Genomic DNA, 17033 nt, shown 5'->3' with positions numbered 1-17033 from the left:
ATTAAATTCAAGATCTACAGGGACTGCTTCCTAAAACCAAAAAGATAAAAATATTTTTAGCCTCTACATTTTCCTTGAGAATGTGATCAAAGGCATTGCAGGTGCGTGTACAGTCTAAACACAGCACACCGACAGATTTAAACACAGCACTGCCATTAGTTAAACCATAAATCTGTAACAGAGCGATAAACATTTAGTAGAAAGTATATCCAAAAGTGCAGGTATTTTTTAAGCTTAGCCCCTTCCAAACGTAAACCCTTGTTTTTCAAATGTTGAGTCAACACTGCACCCTAGTGGGTATCATGCAGTGCTTGAAACTGTAAGTAACTGTAAGTAACAATTAAAATACATATGTGCAATCAAAGTTTCCAGTATGGCATTATCATATTGTATGTAGATTAAACAGTAATGTTTCCAAATAAATAAATGAAACAAGCCATCAATTTTCTGCCACTAACCTCATTTTATATAAATAGATAAAAAAATGTAGGTTAAACTTTGTTGCATTCTGATTATTTTGATGATAGATGATAGTGTAGTCAGTGCATTTTTCCCTATTCATAGGTTATTGTTACTAAAAACAGAATGGTAAAGGCATGTGCATTGTGACCAGTCATATAAAATTAATAACCCCCCTTGCCCTGTGGGTGGTCTTTATCCTTCAAGGTCAGTTCCTCTGCCAGATGACTGGGAGCTTGAGGGACCTACGCAGTATCTTTGCTGTTCCTAGGGCTGCGCTCTTCTGGACAGAGATCTCAGATGTCATTCTGTCTTGGGATCTGCTGGAGCCACTCACCCAGTTTGGGGGTCACTGCCCAGGGTTCTACAATTACCACAGTAACCATTGTTGCCTTCCCACTCCACATCTTCTCAGGCCCCTCTCCTTCCTCTGCTTGTCCATCATACTATGTCCATTTGATTAGCCATCACTAGTTTGTCCGCCTGTAACAGAAAGTCCCACAGGACCTTATTTTGGTCATTCTCCACCACCCTGGGGAGCAACGTTCCCTCTAAGCTGCGCGCGTAATTGCGCACTGCTGGCACGGTCTCAACGCACAGAAAATCTGCGTTGCGCACAAAAAAGCATCTAACCTGAATTGAAATTAAAATTAATACTTTAACAATTCTGTCTTGCAGTGTTAGTCGGTAAGTGACTGGCTGCTCTCGTATGGGATTAGAACGATGTCACCTTATCCCATAGTCCAGCCAATAATGCGATTCACATTCGTATATACGCAGCTAATCAACGTCGTTGACAGGCTATGACAGCGTCCTTATGTGCCGACACCGGTGTTTTAGCTAGCAAAGCGGCGTGGCTGATGTGGAGTGAAGCCACGTTAATGACAACGTGTACAACCATTGGAGATGTGAGCAGGACAGACGGAACAATTGACGGAAAAAGTGTGGACTTAATACCAGTTTTTAAATTGCGTTGATAGGCCACGTAAAACCAGAGTTATGATAGAAAATATATATATACAATGTTTGGTTTTCTTCCTGAATACTATCATTGTTTATATTTACTGCAGGAAGAAACGGTAAAAACTGCGTTTTATAAGGAAAACGCTCGAAAGCACTCTCCACCTGTGAGCAAAAACAAAACCAACCCCCCCCCCTCCCCCTTTCCCATTGGTGGAAAAATGTACCATGTCAACCAATCAAAAAAAAAAATGATATGGTAACATAGCATTTAGTTGTTTAGGAAAGGGGGACGTTTTAGGAGTGACAGCAGTGTTTTAAGATGTGAGAGATTTGCCACGTTTAGCGCAAATCTTGTGTAGTTAGTGTGTAGTGTGGTCTATAGTTGCGTGTGTCAGAACAATGAGGCGACTACTGAATGTTACAGGAGGGATACATCTCCTGTTGTCAGGCCTGCAGGTATCAGGCTTGTGATGTTCTCCTTTATCTCATAGTGGACAGAAATTATTTTTTGGAGTGGCACAAATAATTTGTGTGGCATCAAATTTGATGCAGAACAGCTGATTGTTCTGTAAATAGTTTGAAATGTTTATTTAAAAAAAACGCCTTGGCTGCATTTTTAGGTAAACAGCTGCAAAAAACTTCATTGTTTGCAAAACAAACTTTTTTGAAGAAGTAACTATATAATTAATTGCCCAACATTGGTCATTATATACTGTATTTTGCAGATAGAGAGTTACAGGACTCTCTCCCAGACCACAGACTCATAATACAAGTCAGAGCTTTATAAAAAAGAAAAAGAAAAAGAAAGAAAGAAAAAAGAAAGAAAGAAAGTTGTGTTTTCAAAATTGGAGTTCAAGTTATTTTTACTTCCAATAGTGTTAACATACTACACAGGTCATGAACAAGATTTTTTAAAAATTTTAATTGTAAGTAGGATAAAGCAGTTAATTAAAAGTAGTCTAACATAAATGTAAATGCTGTAACTTGGATGGATTAGATGCCGGCGTGACCACAGTGCACACGTCTGCTGTTGCTCACAGTGGTCCAAGGGACCACTCAGGGAGTTTGTGTGTTTGCTCAGACACATGAAAAATTAGAGGGAACATTGCTGGGGAGCATATCCCATTTTGACCTCAGGATTTCAAAGTGATACTTGGCACAGATGTTCCTGTACAGAGTTCCTGCCAGCCACTTGATTATGTCGTTCCATATATGCCCTGCCTGCTAGCATCTGCACCCTGCTGTTATGTACTGGATTGTCTCATGGGGCATCTTTGCACAGCTTGCACCTGGAGTCTTGCCTGGTGTGGTAGACCCCAGTCAGTCTCTATGGAACTTGAACTTAGAATTTGTTCCTGTGCTGCCATGATTAGTGCCTCTGTGCTGTCTTTCAGTCCAGCTTAGGGTCCAATTAATCTTGTGCAGTTCTAGGCATTCAAAAATCCACGTGTTGAGTTTGTTTTTTTTGTTGTTGGGTTTTTTTTGGGGGGGGGGGGGGGGGTTGGTAATTTTTTTGTAGTGAGGTGAGGATGGTCAGTCTGGGCTTACAGTTCAGCTGATGTTTTGCCTGTCACGGTCTGCGGCGGGCAGGTTGTGTGTGGGAGTGTGAGGTTCCAGGTGCAGACATAGATGAGGAGACAGTACTGAACTTGAAACAAAAAGCGAGCCTTTATTTGGGCTGATTAACGTGACAAACAACAGAAAGCACAGAGGCAAAACTAAACTAGAAGCTGAACTGGGAAAACTAAGAAGGGAAAGCAAAGACAGGGTGACAATGATGCACATGACGGAGACAACTATAAACAGGACTCTGTGCTGGAACAAGAAAGAACTATGAAACATATACACGTAAGCAACATGACAAGCACAGAGTCCTGAAACCTGGCATAACATGGGGGAAGTTGAACAGATGACACGGCAACGAATAAAGGAAGACTGGGGACTTAAATACACACATGAGGTGATCAGGGGAAGTGGAGACACACGAGAACACAGCTGACTAGAATGAAACATAATGACAATACAGGGGAGAGTAACACTAACTACAATGAACAAAGAACACCAGACTCTTCCAAAATAAAACAGGAAACACAAAGACATAGACGTGGCATGAACTTGACAACAAGAGCCATACAGACATGAAACATGACAGACAGACGCACGGACCAGGGAGAGATGACAAAAGGGACTAAGAAACCAAGGACTAAACTGCAAACTAGTAAACAACTAGATGTGTTACACTACAACATGGGAATACAAAAATATGCATTAGAACTCAAACACTGGGCCACATGGCCCAGTACTGTGACATTGCCCCAGGTAGTATTTCTGTCAATTCCTTTCTGTGCCCCACTCATGTATTGAAATTAGTGCCCATTCATCTTAGGTGCTATGATGCCTAACAGGAGTTTTTATGTTGTGCGGAGGTTTTTGGCCAGAAGATGGATGGGACTGATCCTTGGGAGGTTCCTTGGAGGGGGGGATGAAAATTTGTTTTTTTAATTAAACATTGATTTATATACATAGACACACACTCACACACAGATATTTTGCTTAGGCTAAAACTTTAAATAAAGCAGCAAGTCAATATTATCAAAACATGGTAATACACTCTAATGACCATTTTAGTTCAGACTGACATGCTTGCTACTGAAAATTCAAATAAATAATTAACTTTTGGAAAATATATTTAAAAAAATGTTTTTGTTAAATTGTTTGGTTGCTCATATTCAAGGCTAGCCAGAACTCATCATATAATATTAACAAATGGATTCACCTCATAAATGATAACATACTGCTTTATCAGACATCAATTACTAGCTGTTTAAAATAAATAAATAGATAAGCCTCATTATATCTGTGCTGATATCATCCCCTGGTCAGGGGCATGTCTAAAGGGTGGCACAGGGTGGCACTGCTCCCCTATGAAATATAACAGGAACAACATGTGACCCCCTGTAAGACAACATTAATCATTATTGCACTCCCACACTTGTACAACACTGTGTTTTTTGAGCAATTATGCTCAAAGCACTAGAAATAACTAAATTCTAAGTTCTGTGCATGGAATTTTGCTCTGTATATAATATGTAAATTAGGAAATTAATTAGCTTTACTTGAAATGAACATCAGAGTGAAAGTTTTGTCCTCAAATAAATGCCTAACTAAATGACATTATTATCATGAACTTACCTTTATTTTCTCACACCGAAAATAAATTAAAGACGCACTGAATGCTGGGATTCTGCAGGAGCGGGGAGGTTGCGGAACGCCATCTTTAAACCCCACAAGAGGCCAGCTACAGTTGTGCACCGGGATGAAAAACACTACCCCTGTAGCGGGATATTAGGTCAGATCGTACAGAGTGTGTAGTTGATTTCCGATTAAGTAAATAATAAAGAACACCACGATGGGACTGTAAGGAGACGGTCTCAGAACACCGCGAGAGCCTTAAAATGTTGTTATCATAGGCAGACAACAACAATAGACGGAAAGACAACAACGGACTAGCTCGCTAACTCGTTCGCTAGCAGCTTGCCAAGCACTGCGCTGTTTTCAGGCGTTGACTAAAGCTAGGAGCTAACTAGCTGCTTCATTAGCAAATACATCCGTTTGTGGTGAAATTTGACCGGAGGAGACTTATAGCTGGCACTGCGTATCCAGCTAAATCCGCTGGGGCAGACCGCCGTCTCTTTGCCACTTTTTATAGTCATTTTCTTTTACTACAGTTTACGCTGTTTCTTTAGCTAGCTGAAAGCTAAGTCCCGACTTCTCCCCCTCCCCAGCGGCCCAGCCGGAGATGCGTGGAAGATGTCGGTGTCGGGGCTGAAGGCCGAACTGAAGTTTTTGGAGTCCATTTTTGATCCAAACCACGAACGATTCAGGATAATTGACTGGAAACCTGACGAACTGAGTTGCCAGTTTAATGTAACTGGGGAAAAGCTATTAATTATCCACTGTAATATAACGGTAAGTGGACGAGAATTCAGATGCCGGGGTTTTGCCTTGTTGGTAGCTAGCGAGCTAAAGTTAGCCGGTTAACTTGATAGTCAGGTAATAAGCTACCTTCACAACCGTACAGTCTGTCGCTAAGTGGGACAGGTTTTACATAGTTGAAATAACCATTGTCATTTCGCTATTTGTTAGGTGATATTTGTTCAGGCAGTTCACATTACGCAATGTTTTTAGGCAATCCCAGCATTTAGCTCACGATGCATCCAGAATGCTAATGTCGTCAACTCAAATTTTCGTATGTAATTGTAAAATTCAATGCGTTAAAAATCCTGCAACGCGTGTAAATAAGTGTTAAACGCATTGGTATCATTGTGTTGTGTTTTTTGGTGTTTCTAGGAATCTTATCCATCTACACCGCCAATTTGGTTTGTGGACTCTGATGACCCGAGCTTGGCTCAAGTTTTGGAGAGATTGGAAGATGTGAGAAAAGGCAGCACTCTGGTAGATATCCTTATATTCTCAGTGCACTTTGTGACATGGGACACTTTAGGAATAGAGCTGCTCATCACTTTAACAACCTCAAAACCATAACCAAATAATGATGTAAGCTGGCCTCACTTTAAAGGACGAAACATATTTCCATATTTTTAAGCAGTTATCAACAATACAGATGGCTCCAACATGTATTTTAGATTAATCCAAGACACTATTAGCATAAGCAAACTCCAACTTTAGTGTCACTCCTTATTTTTCCCCATGTCATTCAAAATGCACCTGCAGGCGTATAGAGGAGCATATTTTTAGGCTAGACCTACATGTCGAAAACCACTCGATAATGTTACAACAGCTGGATTCAGATTAGTACAATAAACAAAGAACAGATGGAATGCATTTCTTTTAAAATATGAGATAAAATTTAATATCTTAAATATGAACTTGTATGTATTTTTGTGTTCATACTTCTAGGCTAGATATTGTAGTTTCATATTATTTGTTAACCTGGATGCTTCCCGAAAAGATTCAAAATGCTACAGCGAGAAGACTAACATGGGGCTCATATTTATTCCATATTAGTGTCTTTTAAATACCTACCTGTTAAATTCTTAACAGGTTAAATTCTTCAAAGTGGAGACTTTCTTGTTGTTCCTAATAAGTATGGCTTCCAGCTATCGGGTTCCTCTCTTGTGGAAGCAGTTCTCTGTTTAGGTTTAGGAAGCAGGCATACATTTTTAGGAGTAGGCTTAAAATTCTCAGTTCCTGATGAAGCTTATAGAGGGAACTGGATCAGGTGACCCTTAACCATCCCCTAGGTATGCTGCTATAAGCTCAAGCTGCTGGGGGGTGTCCCATGATGCACTTGTTCTTCACTTGCCTCTCTTCATTTCTTTTTTAATTTCATTCATTTACCTGTAGAATCACACAGTTGTGCGCCATGGATGTTTTTCTGTTTTTCTACTGGCTCCTTTAGTTTCTGCTTTAGTGTTTGTCTCCCCCCCCCCCCCCCCCTTTTTTTTTTTTTAAATTTAACATTTTTTCTTCTTTTTTTAAACTAGTGTTGTCTCAAAATGCACACCTTTTTACATAGGCTTTCAAATCTAAAAGTCTTTCGTGCGTCAGTGTGTGCGTGTACTTAAGGAATTTGATAAGCATGTCAACAAGCAGGTTTGTTGTTTGTTCCAGTGATATTAGATCACCAGGACAATTTTAGAGGTCAAAATATCTGACAAGTAGTCAGATATTCAAGTAGGTTCTTATGTAATCCCTGGTATGAGGTGTACATTATGTACTTTTTTTCGGGGGGGGGGGGGGGGGCAGTGTTAGTGTTTGGACAGGAGGCCTTTTTTTTGGTTGGTTTTATTTTTGTTTGCTACTTAATTTGGTCTATATAAGGATTACAACATTGTGAAACTGTGTGACATATGAGTGAGACAAACCTTTGTCTTTGTAGATAGATAGGATCTCCGTTACCTTTTTTTTTCTTTTTTTTTTTTAAGCGCAGATGTTTTTGGTGGTACAGTTTCTCAGCTGCACTAAATTTACAACAGCATAATACACCTGTTTAAAGATTGTCATCCATCCTTTTGTCTAAATACAATGCTAGTCTTCCCACATTTTGTTTGCAGCACTGCTAATGTTCTATGTTTAATTCTTAGCTTTAAAAGTTATATGTGGGTCATTTGTCCAAAACTAATTTCTATACTCATAGTGTGTGCAACTTTTTTTTTTTCCAGAAACATGTGAAAGTCAATGTTTCTGCTATATGGCCTTGCTCTGTATTCTTATTTGCAAACTTGTATAGTTGCTCCAATTCTTTATTTTGTTTTTCCTTTCAAGCTTTTACAGCAGTTGAAGAAACTAATTTGTGACCTATGTCGACTGTATAATCTTCCCCAACATCCTGATGTGGAGATGCTGGACCAGCCCTTGCCTGCAGGCCCAGTGGGACAAGACAGAAAGGCAAGTCTACCCACTTGATGTTGTCAAATCCAGCCTAATGGACAATAGCTTCTCAGATTACTTCTAATGAATATGCCTTGCTAAAATACCTTAATGTAGATTGGGATGTTTTATTTTGCACTCAAAAACCACTTATAGTTAGTTATGAAATGACCCTCTACATTATAAACACCCTTGGTGATTCATGTGAGGCTCTTCTTCAAGTCAGTGAATTGGCACTTCCCATGTTTAGCAAAATGTGTTCTCCTGTTTTTTTAAAATATTATTTTGCAAACGAATCAACTCCTTATGGTCTGTGTTGTTTTTTGTGTGTGTAGCATGGAACAGAGGAGGTCACATCTGAAGAAGAAGATGAGGAGGAAATGGGAGAAGTAAGTCATCCTCTTCAGTCTAAAACACCTGACGCATTACTCTGGAGCCTGTACTTTGAAACAAATTCAACATACCCAGAATCACTGTTCCTTGTCTGCCTTTACATTCCTCATAGTTATCAACATGAAAGGGTCTGCTGATTTTTTTTCTTTCCCAAAGTAGGATAAAACTATAAGATTAAAAATATATGAACAGGTTAAACACATGGGTGCTGAAGGCAACACAACTTCTGCAGCCAAATCAGGGCTGTGCGCGAGTCTGAGTGATATATGCTGTATAAAGTGTAATATATGCTGTATGAATGTTTGAATTTTAAGCTCCTTTGGTCAGTAAGAGTAGAAAAGAGCTAACATATTAGTAAATACCAGCAAGGAAAGTCAGCAAAAATACAGACACTGTTAGTTAACAGATTTATCAGTAGTACAGCTCTATCATTAAGTAATGAGAGAAACCAATAGATCAGATTTTTTTAAGGTCTTATTTATTTAAAAAAAAAAAAATTAGCTGGTACCTCAGTGGTGTTTAATGGTCTGAAAGCCACTTTCTGGGATAAATGTGAAAACAGAATTCAGTCGTCTTCTTCCAAACATTTAGTTGCAAATATATGACCTGTTTTCTTAAACTTAAACACATTAAAGTATGTTTAAGTTTGTTAAGTATGTTAAGTATGTTTAAGTTTATAAAACAAGATTTTAAAATTGCTTCAAGGAGAAGGGGTGGGGTATGATACAGTTAGTTCCTTCTAATAATTCTTATTTCATACTGATGTTGATCAACAAAAAGACAGAATTTAGATGTTATAAAATACTTTTAATCGTCTTGGTATCTGTACACGGAGGTCTCATCCAAGAATGCGGTAATGCTGTTGCTACCCAGGGTCAAATTTAAAGTGAAACCCAGTAAGCCCAAGTCATGCTTTGTGAATTGACTTTTTTTGTCTTTGTTTATATTTTTTTCCCCCTCGACTCCTTAATTTGTATGGATTTTATGTGGAGTACTTTTGGCCTTTGTTTATGTATTATAATTTGAAAAATGTTTGATGAAAATATCCACAAGTTATGCATGTATGACTATCATCATAAAATCAAACACTAATAACTTTTCTCATCTTATCACACTGCAATTGTCTTAACCCTGGGCTTTTTGTTTTGTTGTATATGTGTATGCTGTTGTTATTTAAAATGTTTGAAATATTAAGTATGATCCAACAGGACATCGAGGATTTGGACCACTATGAAATGAAAGAGGAGGAGCCCGTAGATGGGAAGAAATCTGAGGATGATGGGATTGAGAAGGAAAATTTGGCAATCTTGGAGAAGATCCGAAAGAACCAGCGCCAGGACCATTTGAATGTAAGTTTCAGGAAAAAAGGCTGGTTAATATTTATCACACCTTGCTTCTAATTCATTAATCTATGCAGCATTTCGGTATACCCCGTTTGTTATTAGTGATTGCATTAGTGAATAACTTTTTTTTTTTTTAAACTTCTGCCCTTGAAAACAACATTAAAGTTGTTTATTTTGGGGGGGGGTTAATATTCCCAGGAATGTAGCTGTTGTAGTTCATAGACTGTTTCATGTGCACACATATATATATATATATATACATAACAAAAGATGCCCTCAATGTGGGGTACTCATATAAATATTGATGTCTGATATGATAAAGCTTTGTCTCTGATACTGGCTCAATTTAAGTAAAAATTGCAGCTTTACCCCTAGGACTGCATTCTTTGTCTTTTATAGTTGTTTTATATTTTCCAGGGAGCTGTGTCTGGCTCAGTGCAAGCCTCTGACCGTTTGATGAAGGAACTAAGAGAGATCTACAGGTCTCAGAGTTATAAGACAGGTACAAACAGTACACACTAATTTGTTTAACCTTTGAGCAACAACAAATAATCACACATAAATGTATCATGGGTCCTGTCTTTGTTTGTAATGGAGGAATATTTCTGAACGTTAGGCATTGCAATAGAGAGCCATGGCATTTACATGGTCAGAGGAAAGTATTTGGGAAGATGTTTAGTGTGCTCAATTCCTTACTCTCACCATTGTGACGTACCTTACTCTTTCTGTCTTGTCCTAATGAGGTCAGGACATGAACACTCATGTGGGTGTGGTGATTGTACTGTAGGCATCTACACCCTTTACTGTTTACTGACAATCTTTCTATAGCAACACACCGCAGAATAAGAATATTGGCTGACAGCATGTGATGGTGGGTCATATTAAACAAAATGCATTTTATACTTTGCCTCTGTGTCTTACGCACCACTCTCAAGAGGGAACTGATCAAAAGGACAGGGTTTATTAGGGAGTCTGCTACTAGGCCTTGCAATTGCAGATATCTGAAGGTTCAATTTTAAACAATTTCTTTTGCAGGCATCTATTCAGTTGAACTTGTTAATGACAGCCTATACGAATGGCACGTCAAACTGAGGACGTAAGTAACTTTAGGATATTGAGTCATGAATTAAAAAAAAAATAAAAAATTATATATATGTGCAAAAAGGCAAACTGTGCGATTTTTATGACCTACAGGGTGGATCCAGATAGCCCTTTACACAGTGACTTACAAGTGCTAAAGGAAAAGGAGGGAATGGACTACATTTTACTAAACTTCTCATATAAAGTAAGTAAACTTGATGTTTTGCAAACAAAATCAAAGTAAATAGCAATGTAGGAATCTTTTGAAGTAAAATTAACCTTTTTTCTGGTTACTTCTGCAGGATAATTTCCCTTTTGATCCACCGTTTGTCCGGGTAGTTTCTCCTGTGCTTTCTGGAGGGTAAGTTAATTTTCTTGGTACACTTCTATAATTTCTTCCCTTTTAAGTTGCCATTATCAAGCAGAGACTGCATTAGTGTAAGATTTAAAAAGTGACTCTGCCTTATTGTTTCCTTTCCCGTGCTTTAGTTATGTTCTTGGCGGAGGTGCCCTGTGCATGGAACTTCTTACTAAACAGGTATTTTCAGAATGGTTTCATAAAATGCAGACGGCAAATTTAGGTATTGCCTTGGTTTGTTTTTCAATGGGTTTTTTTCCCTTCTACTCTTTGAATATATATATTTTTTTAAACCTGCTGTATTTGACATTTGGTTTTCTGATTGCAGGGTTGGAGCAGTGCCTATTCCATTGAGTCTGTTATCATGCAGATCAATGCCACTTTAGTTAAAGGAAAAGCCAGAGTGCAGTTTGGAGCCAATAAAGTAAGTGAGGAAGCTTCATTTCAGCTCTGATATAATGGTGGATTCACATAGTGAATTATGTGAACCAAAGTGACAGGGGCTTTCACACAGTTACATGGTTCTAAGTGATGGCCAGTCATACTGTGCAACAGCCTTTTGTTTTGGTAGTGAATGTTGGATTTGTTTATTAATTCTTATCAAATTGGACCGAGTAGGGATGCACAGTACAGGCTGTCTCAGATAGGAAGCAAAACAGCTTTTCATCTTTCTCGGCATGACATTGCAATAGTTTTCAGTTATTGCAATTTATTCTTTCCTAATGACAACAGATCTGATAATAAGTGTAGTTCACCTGTGTTTTTCCTGCACACCACTTTTAAGGCTATTTGTGTAAAACATGTTGCAGGTTTGCATGTATAGTCTACATATAGAGTCTTAAAATGAAGCCAGTCTTCATGTTTGATGTTAGATTAGTCTATTATAAGTTGGATAGTTAAAAAAAAAAGATACCAAAAAGAAGAAAGTAAAATTGAGTCAGACAGGGGACCACACCAGCCCATTTGTGAAAATATATACAGTTGATGACTTAAGCCCCTTTTTCCATTAGTACCTACTCGGATCAACTCCTCACGGATTGCCACAACTCAACTCGGATCGTCGGGTTTTCCATTATAATCCAGTACTACCTAACTTGTGTGGTTGTCGTCATAGCAGCTTGTCCACGCGTCCTGTGACCTAATTAATATGTGACACAAACGCTACAAAAAGGTGGATGTTGAGGCAAGTTGTTTGTTGTAGCCATATCCCTCGTTGCTGGGTTTCGAAAATGGCGGTTTTCATTTTTACGTGTACGGGACGCTCTTATGACTCATCGAATGGCGCTACTGACCAGCCAGTCGGTGGCATGCAGTCTGAAGACGCCACATTTTGGTACCTGCTTGGATCGCTTGAAACCCGAGCGATCTGAGCAGGTACTAAAAATGTATCTGGTACAAGGTACTGTGACCTAATTGAAAACTGTGGCAAACCATGCTGAGTCGATCAGAGTAGGTACTAATGTAAATAGGACTTCAGTGAGTCTGAGAATAAAGGGACACATCATCTTATTGTTGCTACAGGTTTTGCACTGTATAAAGGTTTTATTGTACATTTTATTCCCTGTAAATTTTCAATTTGTCCAAAAATGGACAAATTAATGGAAGTGGAACAGTTTGGATTTTGTATTTGTAGTTTAAAATATCTCTGTTATCAGAATCGGAATACTTTATTAATCCCTAAGGAAATTATGTGTTAACCCAGAATTCTTAACACTTTAGTACTGAAGGCAGTGTGTGGTGCACTACAGGTGCAGTCTAGCTTGAATGGTGATGGTGTTTGTGATTGCAGTCTGGTGTGAAGGACAAAAAAGTGTCTTCATTATCATCTACCTTGCACACTGTTTTAGTCTTGATGTTAGAGCTAGCTAGATAATAATCTCCTTTTCTTGTAGGAAACAGCTGTCGTTGCAATTTGCTTATTCTCCAATGTTATCCTAAACTCAGTGCTCATGGTAAAGTTGGCTTCATTTTCATCTTTTAATGCAGAATCAGTACAATCTTGCCAGAGCACAGCAGTCCTACAAATCCCTGGTTCAGATCCATGAAAAGAACGGTGAGTGTTTTCTGTCTCCAGTTTCATACAGAATACATTGCAGACCTTGTTTACTGAAACCAAAACCCTCTCAGCCATTAAAGCCGAGGGATATTGGATCATTAACTGTGGTGTATATATATACCTAACATGGACTACATTTGAATGTAGTCTGCTTGTGATTCATGTCACTCTGCTACAATAAAACCTGTTTTTGATTAAATAAAATAAAGAATTTAGGAACTGAACATATTTAGTGTATATATATGATTAATGACAATGAATGCAATTGAAAAGGACTGCTGGGGGGAAAAAAAACAAACATACAAAGCCAGATCCTAATGTGCACTATATGTCCTTAGTCTAACATCTGAAAAAAAATTTGCATGGTGGTTTTGGTTCTTGCACCAGTCACCACACATGTTGCTAAATTCAGATGCAAGCCAGTGAGGTAGAAAGTAATGTGGTCAATCATTTTTGACATTCGCTATTATTGACTTTGTTTTCCTTTACCCTGTAGTCATCATCTTCCTTTATCTTCCTTTCCTAGGCTGGTACACACCCCCTAAGGAGGATGGCTAATACAGACTGTTGCCTTTCCTGAACTGGGACCATATGTCTTAGATTTTTCTTTTCCTTTTCCTTGCGACCAATATTGTTTTTATCCTGCAAACTATTTTTGTTATCTACATGACACTTGGAACTCTATACCAAATGTCCCATTAATTGACAACCCAAAAACTAGCACACAAACACAGAGACATCCCACCTCTACATGAAATTTACATCCAATTTCATTAGCTATTGAAAAAAGTGTCCTCTCCTCAGATATTACTTCCCTTTATACTTCTGTTGTCTGATGCAATCAGATTATCTTTTTCATTCAACATTTGTCCCATACTCCATTAAATCGGTAGATTCAATATTATGTGCTTTCTCACCCTTTGGTTTTGGCATTGAGCATGCCAACGTTACTTGCTGCCTGTGGATTGAAAGGTGCGGCATGGCTTTATCCTCCAGCAGTGGCAGTCTGATGTTCCAGTTGCCAGACAAGGCCTTTCTGGTCACAAACTGGATCTGAGAATGGCTTGTGACATTCCCTAATATGATGCACTGGTAGCTGGGAAGGACATTTAAATGCTAGTGTTTGGAAGGACCCCCACCTTTTCTGTCCTTGGATGGCCTCTGTAATATTGTGCTCATATATTATCTTTCATGCCAAGACCCCTCCTCTGGAATAACATGATTCTGGGGATAGTTTGCTTTCAAACCTCTGTCTTTTAAAGCTTGAAACCTTGAGTTGGGGAAGAAGATGATGAGACTTTTCCAGTCTGAGTGGCACAGCCCATAATGACGAACAGCATCCTCCTGGGCTCCGAGTGGGAGATCTCTGTTATCATCCCAAGCAGCCACTGGACCACCTCCTGCAGGAGAGATGTGGTGCCTGAGTGGCAACATAGAAAATCTCATCAGGCAAAGCAGGGGCATGTTCGGATTGGATTACACTGTAATGTAGTTGATTTTAACTCCACATGTAAACATGTACATTTGTATTTCTGCAAAAGGATTTAATTGTTTATAATGTAACCTTGTCGGGGTCTTTGGCTGGGCAGAGACTGTATTACAATATACTCTTGACTATTAACTGCAGGGGCACTGCAACTTCTCAAGACCCATTTAGAGTAAGAAAGTTGCTTCATTGACACTCTTGCAGAAGGAAAGAAAAGTTCACCATGTTCTTATGTAAGCTTATGACTACTGCGGTTTTTGTTGTTTTTATAAATATATCCTTATTTTATTGACAGCAGTGACAGTAATCATTCCCCTTATTTGATGGCACCTCTAACTACAATGACCCTAACAATATTGGCATAGATGCAGCTGTTCCTGGCATGCCAAAGGTTTGGCTATTCATATCTAATCACTTAAACCAGACGAACCTCAGTAAGGCTATGCAGTGAAGACAGTCTTGTGGAGTTTTGTTGAGCTGAAAATTAGTCTTAAGACCTTAACAGTATAGTTACCTGCTTAGTTATTGTAACTGGTCTACATCCTGACCACTTTTCCAATTTTGCAGTCTAGGAAAAAAGTGACCTTTTACCTGCTGACTTTTCCTTGACCTCATGGCTGTTTTAAAGTTCAGTCAGAGCTACAAATTCACAGCAATAGTCTTGACCATATACCTTTCCATTTACCTTTCCTTACCATTCTAGCTTCACACTTGGCAAGATCAACTCGAGGCTGTTCCATTTCCAGAATATTTGGTCAGGTTTGATAAATATTTGTTCAGATTTGCCACAGGAAAGACCTAGCTCTTCCCATTACCACCTCTCTGGTTACTATTCATGACCACTCTCAGCGCTGCTGTACCCCTCAGCATGCTGAGGCTTTGATGTAATGTGAATAATATGCAGAAACTGTGGAGCATTCCAATTAATGCAGTTACACGTTTGTTGTGGGTGTTCTGTTGTGTGGTTACTTGCATTGTTTTCAGTATGTTGTCCTGATGACCAGCGTAGAAAGCTTAGTTATGCCATTTCATACAGGCATTCCTCATATTTGAGTTTATTTAGAATTTCCTCAGTGATACTGACCTCAGTCTCAACAGTGTGAGATGGGTACAAAGCATAGAGCTTGTTCGTGTTCAGCACGTCTGCCATGTATTGAGGCTTGCAGGATATGGCGAGAATCACCCTCTTGTGTTGTTCTCACCACAACAATCTCAACATGACTATGGATTATTGGCATGGTTGTTAACTGTTATGATGTGCATTGGTATTCACTTCACTCCGGTAATATTGTTGAGCCCACCCCTGCATTATCTGGAGAAGCAAACTCAGGAATACATACTGCACACTCGATTTTCCAAGCTCTTGCTTCAGAATATCGTCATGAAAAAGGAAAAAAAAATTGAATTTGGCAATCTTTTTTTGGGCTGTTTTAAAACTACGCCCCCTTTTTACCTGTAGGTTTTATTGTCAAATTGCAGATAGGATTCTGAGGTTAATATTTACTTGGCAAGTGTTTGGAATGATTTAACAAAATGGAGAAGAGATGTTTTTTGATTATAAAGCACTTGATCAGGAGTTAAGGAAACATCTACCCTGTGTCTTTGATATTGCTGTATTTTGCATGTCCATTTATCAGTGGATTGTTTCCCCTAAGCAACCAAAGACAAGTGGTTGGCTGTTTGGTTTTTGTTTTTTTGTTTTGTTTTTTTAATAGATGTATCCAGTTTTTCAACACATGTGTACTTGTGCTTTCCTACTACATCAGTGCACAGAATTGTTTCTCCCTGTGTGCTGTTTAATGAACCAGGTCAGCTACAGTATGAGACTCATGGACTTACAAGACATCCTACCTGGTTGGATTACTTTTTCAAAGATGCCAGGGTTCCCAACAAAAGCCGCAGTTCAGATTTGTGTGCCATCAGATCAATTATAATCCTGCATCTTTAACTTGACCTTTTGGGGTAATGGTGTACTCAAGTCTGTTGTGCTCCAAATAAGAGCTTTTATTACACCAACATATGTCTGACTAACAAAACCTTGGCTTGACAAGTAACGTATCGGAGGACTGAACTAGCCTGAAACTGGGTTCCTCACCTTGCTTCATTAACTGCGGTGGCCGGGTTATAAAGTTATGCACTGTCGGCATGCTTTGTTTTCGTTTAATTTCTTTTCTTTCTTTTTTTTCCATTGCAAGGGTGATTTTGACCATGTAAAGTAATTTGTAAACTTGCATCAAGTTTATGAATAAAGAATTTTATGAATTTTTTATTTCTTTATTTATACAAGTTGATTAGAAGTATGGAAGTAAGATGATCTCTACTTATTCATTTTGGGGTTGAATTGGAGATGTAGGCTATTTCAGCTGCCAGGGCAAAAGGTAGAATATACACTGGAAAACCTGGTGTTGGAGTACAATATGTTACTCTAGCCTAAATGGTAATTAGCAGATTTTGAAACTAAAGTGTAAAACTTTTTTGGTTACACACATGCATAATTACTGT

At 38.7% G+C, this 17033-nt stretch overlaps 1 protein-coding gene across 1 annotated transcript; it reads left to right on the top strand.

Annotated features, from left to right (window-relative positions):
- The first annotated feature begins 4682 nt into the window (after nt 1-4682).
- ube2q1 (ubiquitin-conjugating enzyme E2Q family member 1) lies at nt 4683-16793 on the top strand. Its single transcript, XM_085159905.1, has 13 exons — nt 4683-5391; nt 5773-5877; nt 7711-7833; nt 8151-8204; nt 9417-9557; nt 9969-10053; nt 10587-10647; nt 10746-10836; nt 10934-10992; nt 11121-11169; nt 11318-11413; nt 12976-13042; nt 13572-16793. The coding sequence occupies exons 1-13, from the start codon at nt 5233-5235 to the stop codon at nt 13601-13603; spliced, it is 1122 nt and encodes a 373-aa protein (XP_085016031.1). The 5' UTR covers nt 4683-5232; the 3' UTR covers nt 13604-16793.
- Nucleotides 16794-17033: the final 240 nt, after the last annotated feature.

This window comes from Neolamprologus multifasciatus, chromosome 1 (assembly GCF_963576455.1).
Source record: "Neolamprologus multifasciatus chromosome 1, fNeoMul1.2, whole genome shotgun sequence".
Taxonomy (NCBI): domain Eukaryota; kingdom Metazoa; phylum Chordata; class Actinopteri; order Cichliformes; family Cichlidae; genus Neolamprologus; species Neolamprologus multifasciatus.
This window is presented reverse-complemented; position numbering and strand designations above follow the sequence as displayed.

What these genes read in the sequence shown, in the direction of transcription:
- ube2q1 (XM_085159905.1), top strand. Translation starts at nt 5,233, where the DNA reads ATGTCGGTGTCGGGGCTGAAGGCCGAACTGAAGTTTTTGGAGTCCATT. An exon ending in CAGTGGGACAAGACAGAAAG is followed by an intron (nt 7,834 to 8,150) that starts GCAAGTCTACCC and finishes TTGTGTGTGTAG; the next exon opens with CATGGAACAGAGGAGGTCAC. An exon ending in TCTCCTGTGCTTTCTGGAGG is followed by an intron (nt 10,993 to 11,120) that starts GTAAGTTAATTT and finishes CCCGTGCTTTAG; the next exon opens with TTATGTTCTTGGCGGAGGTG.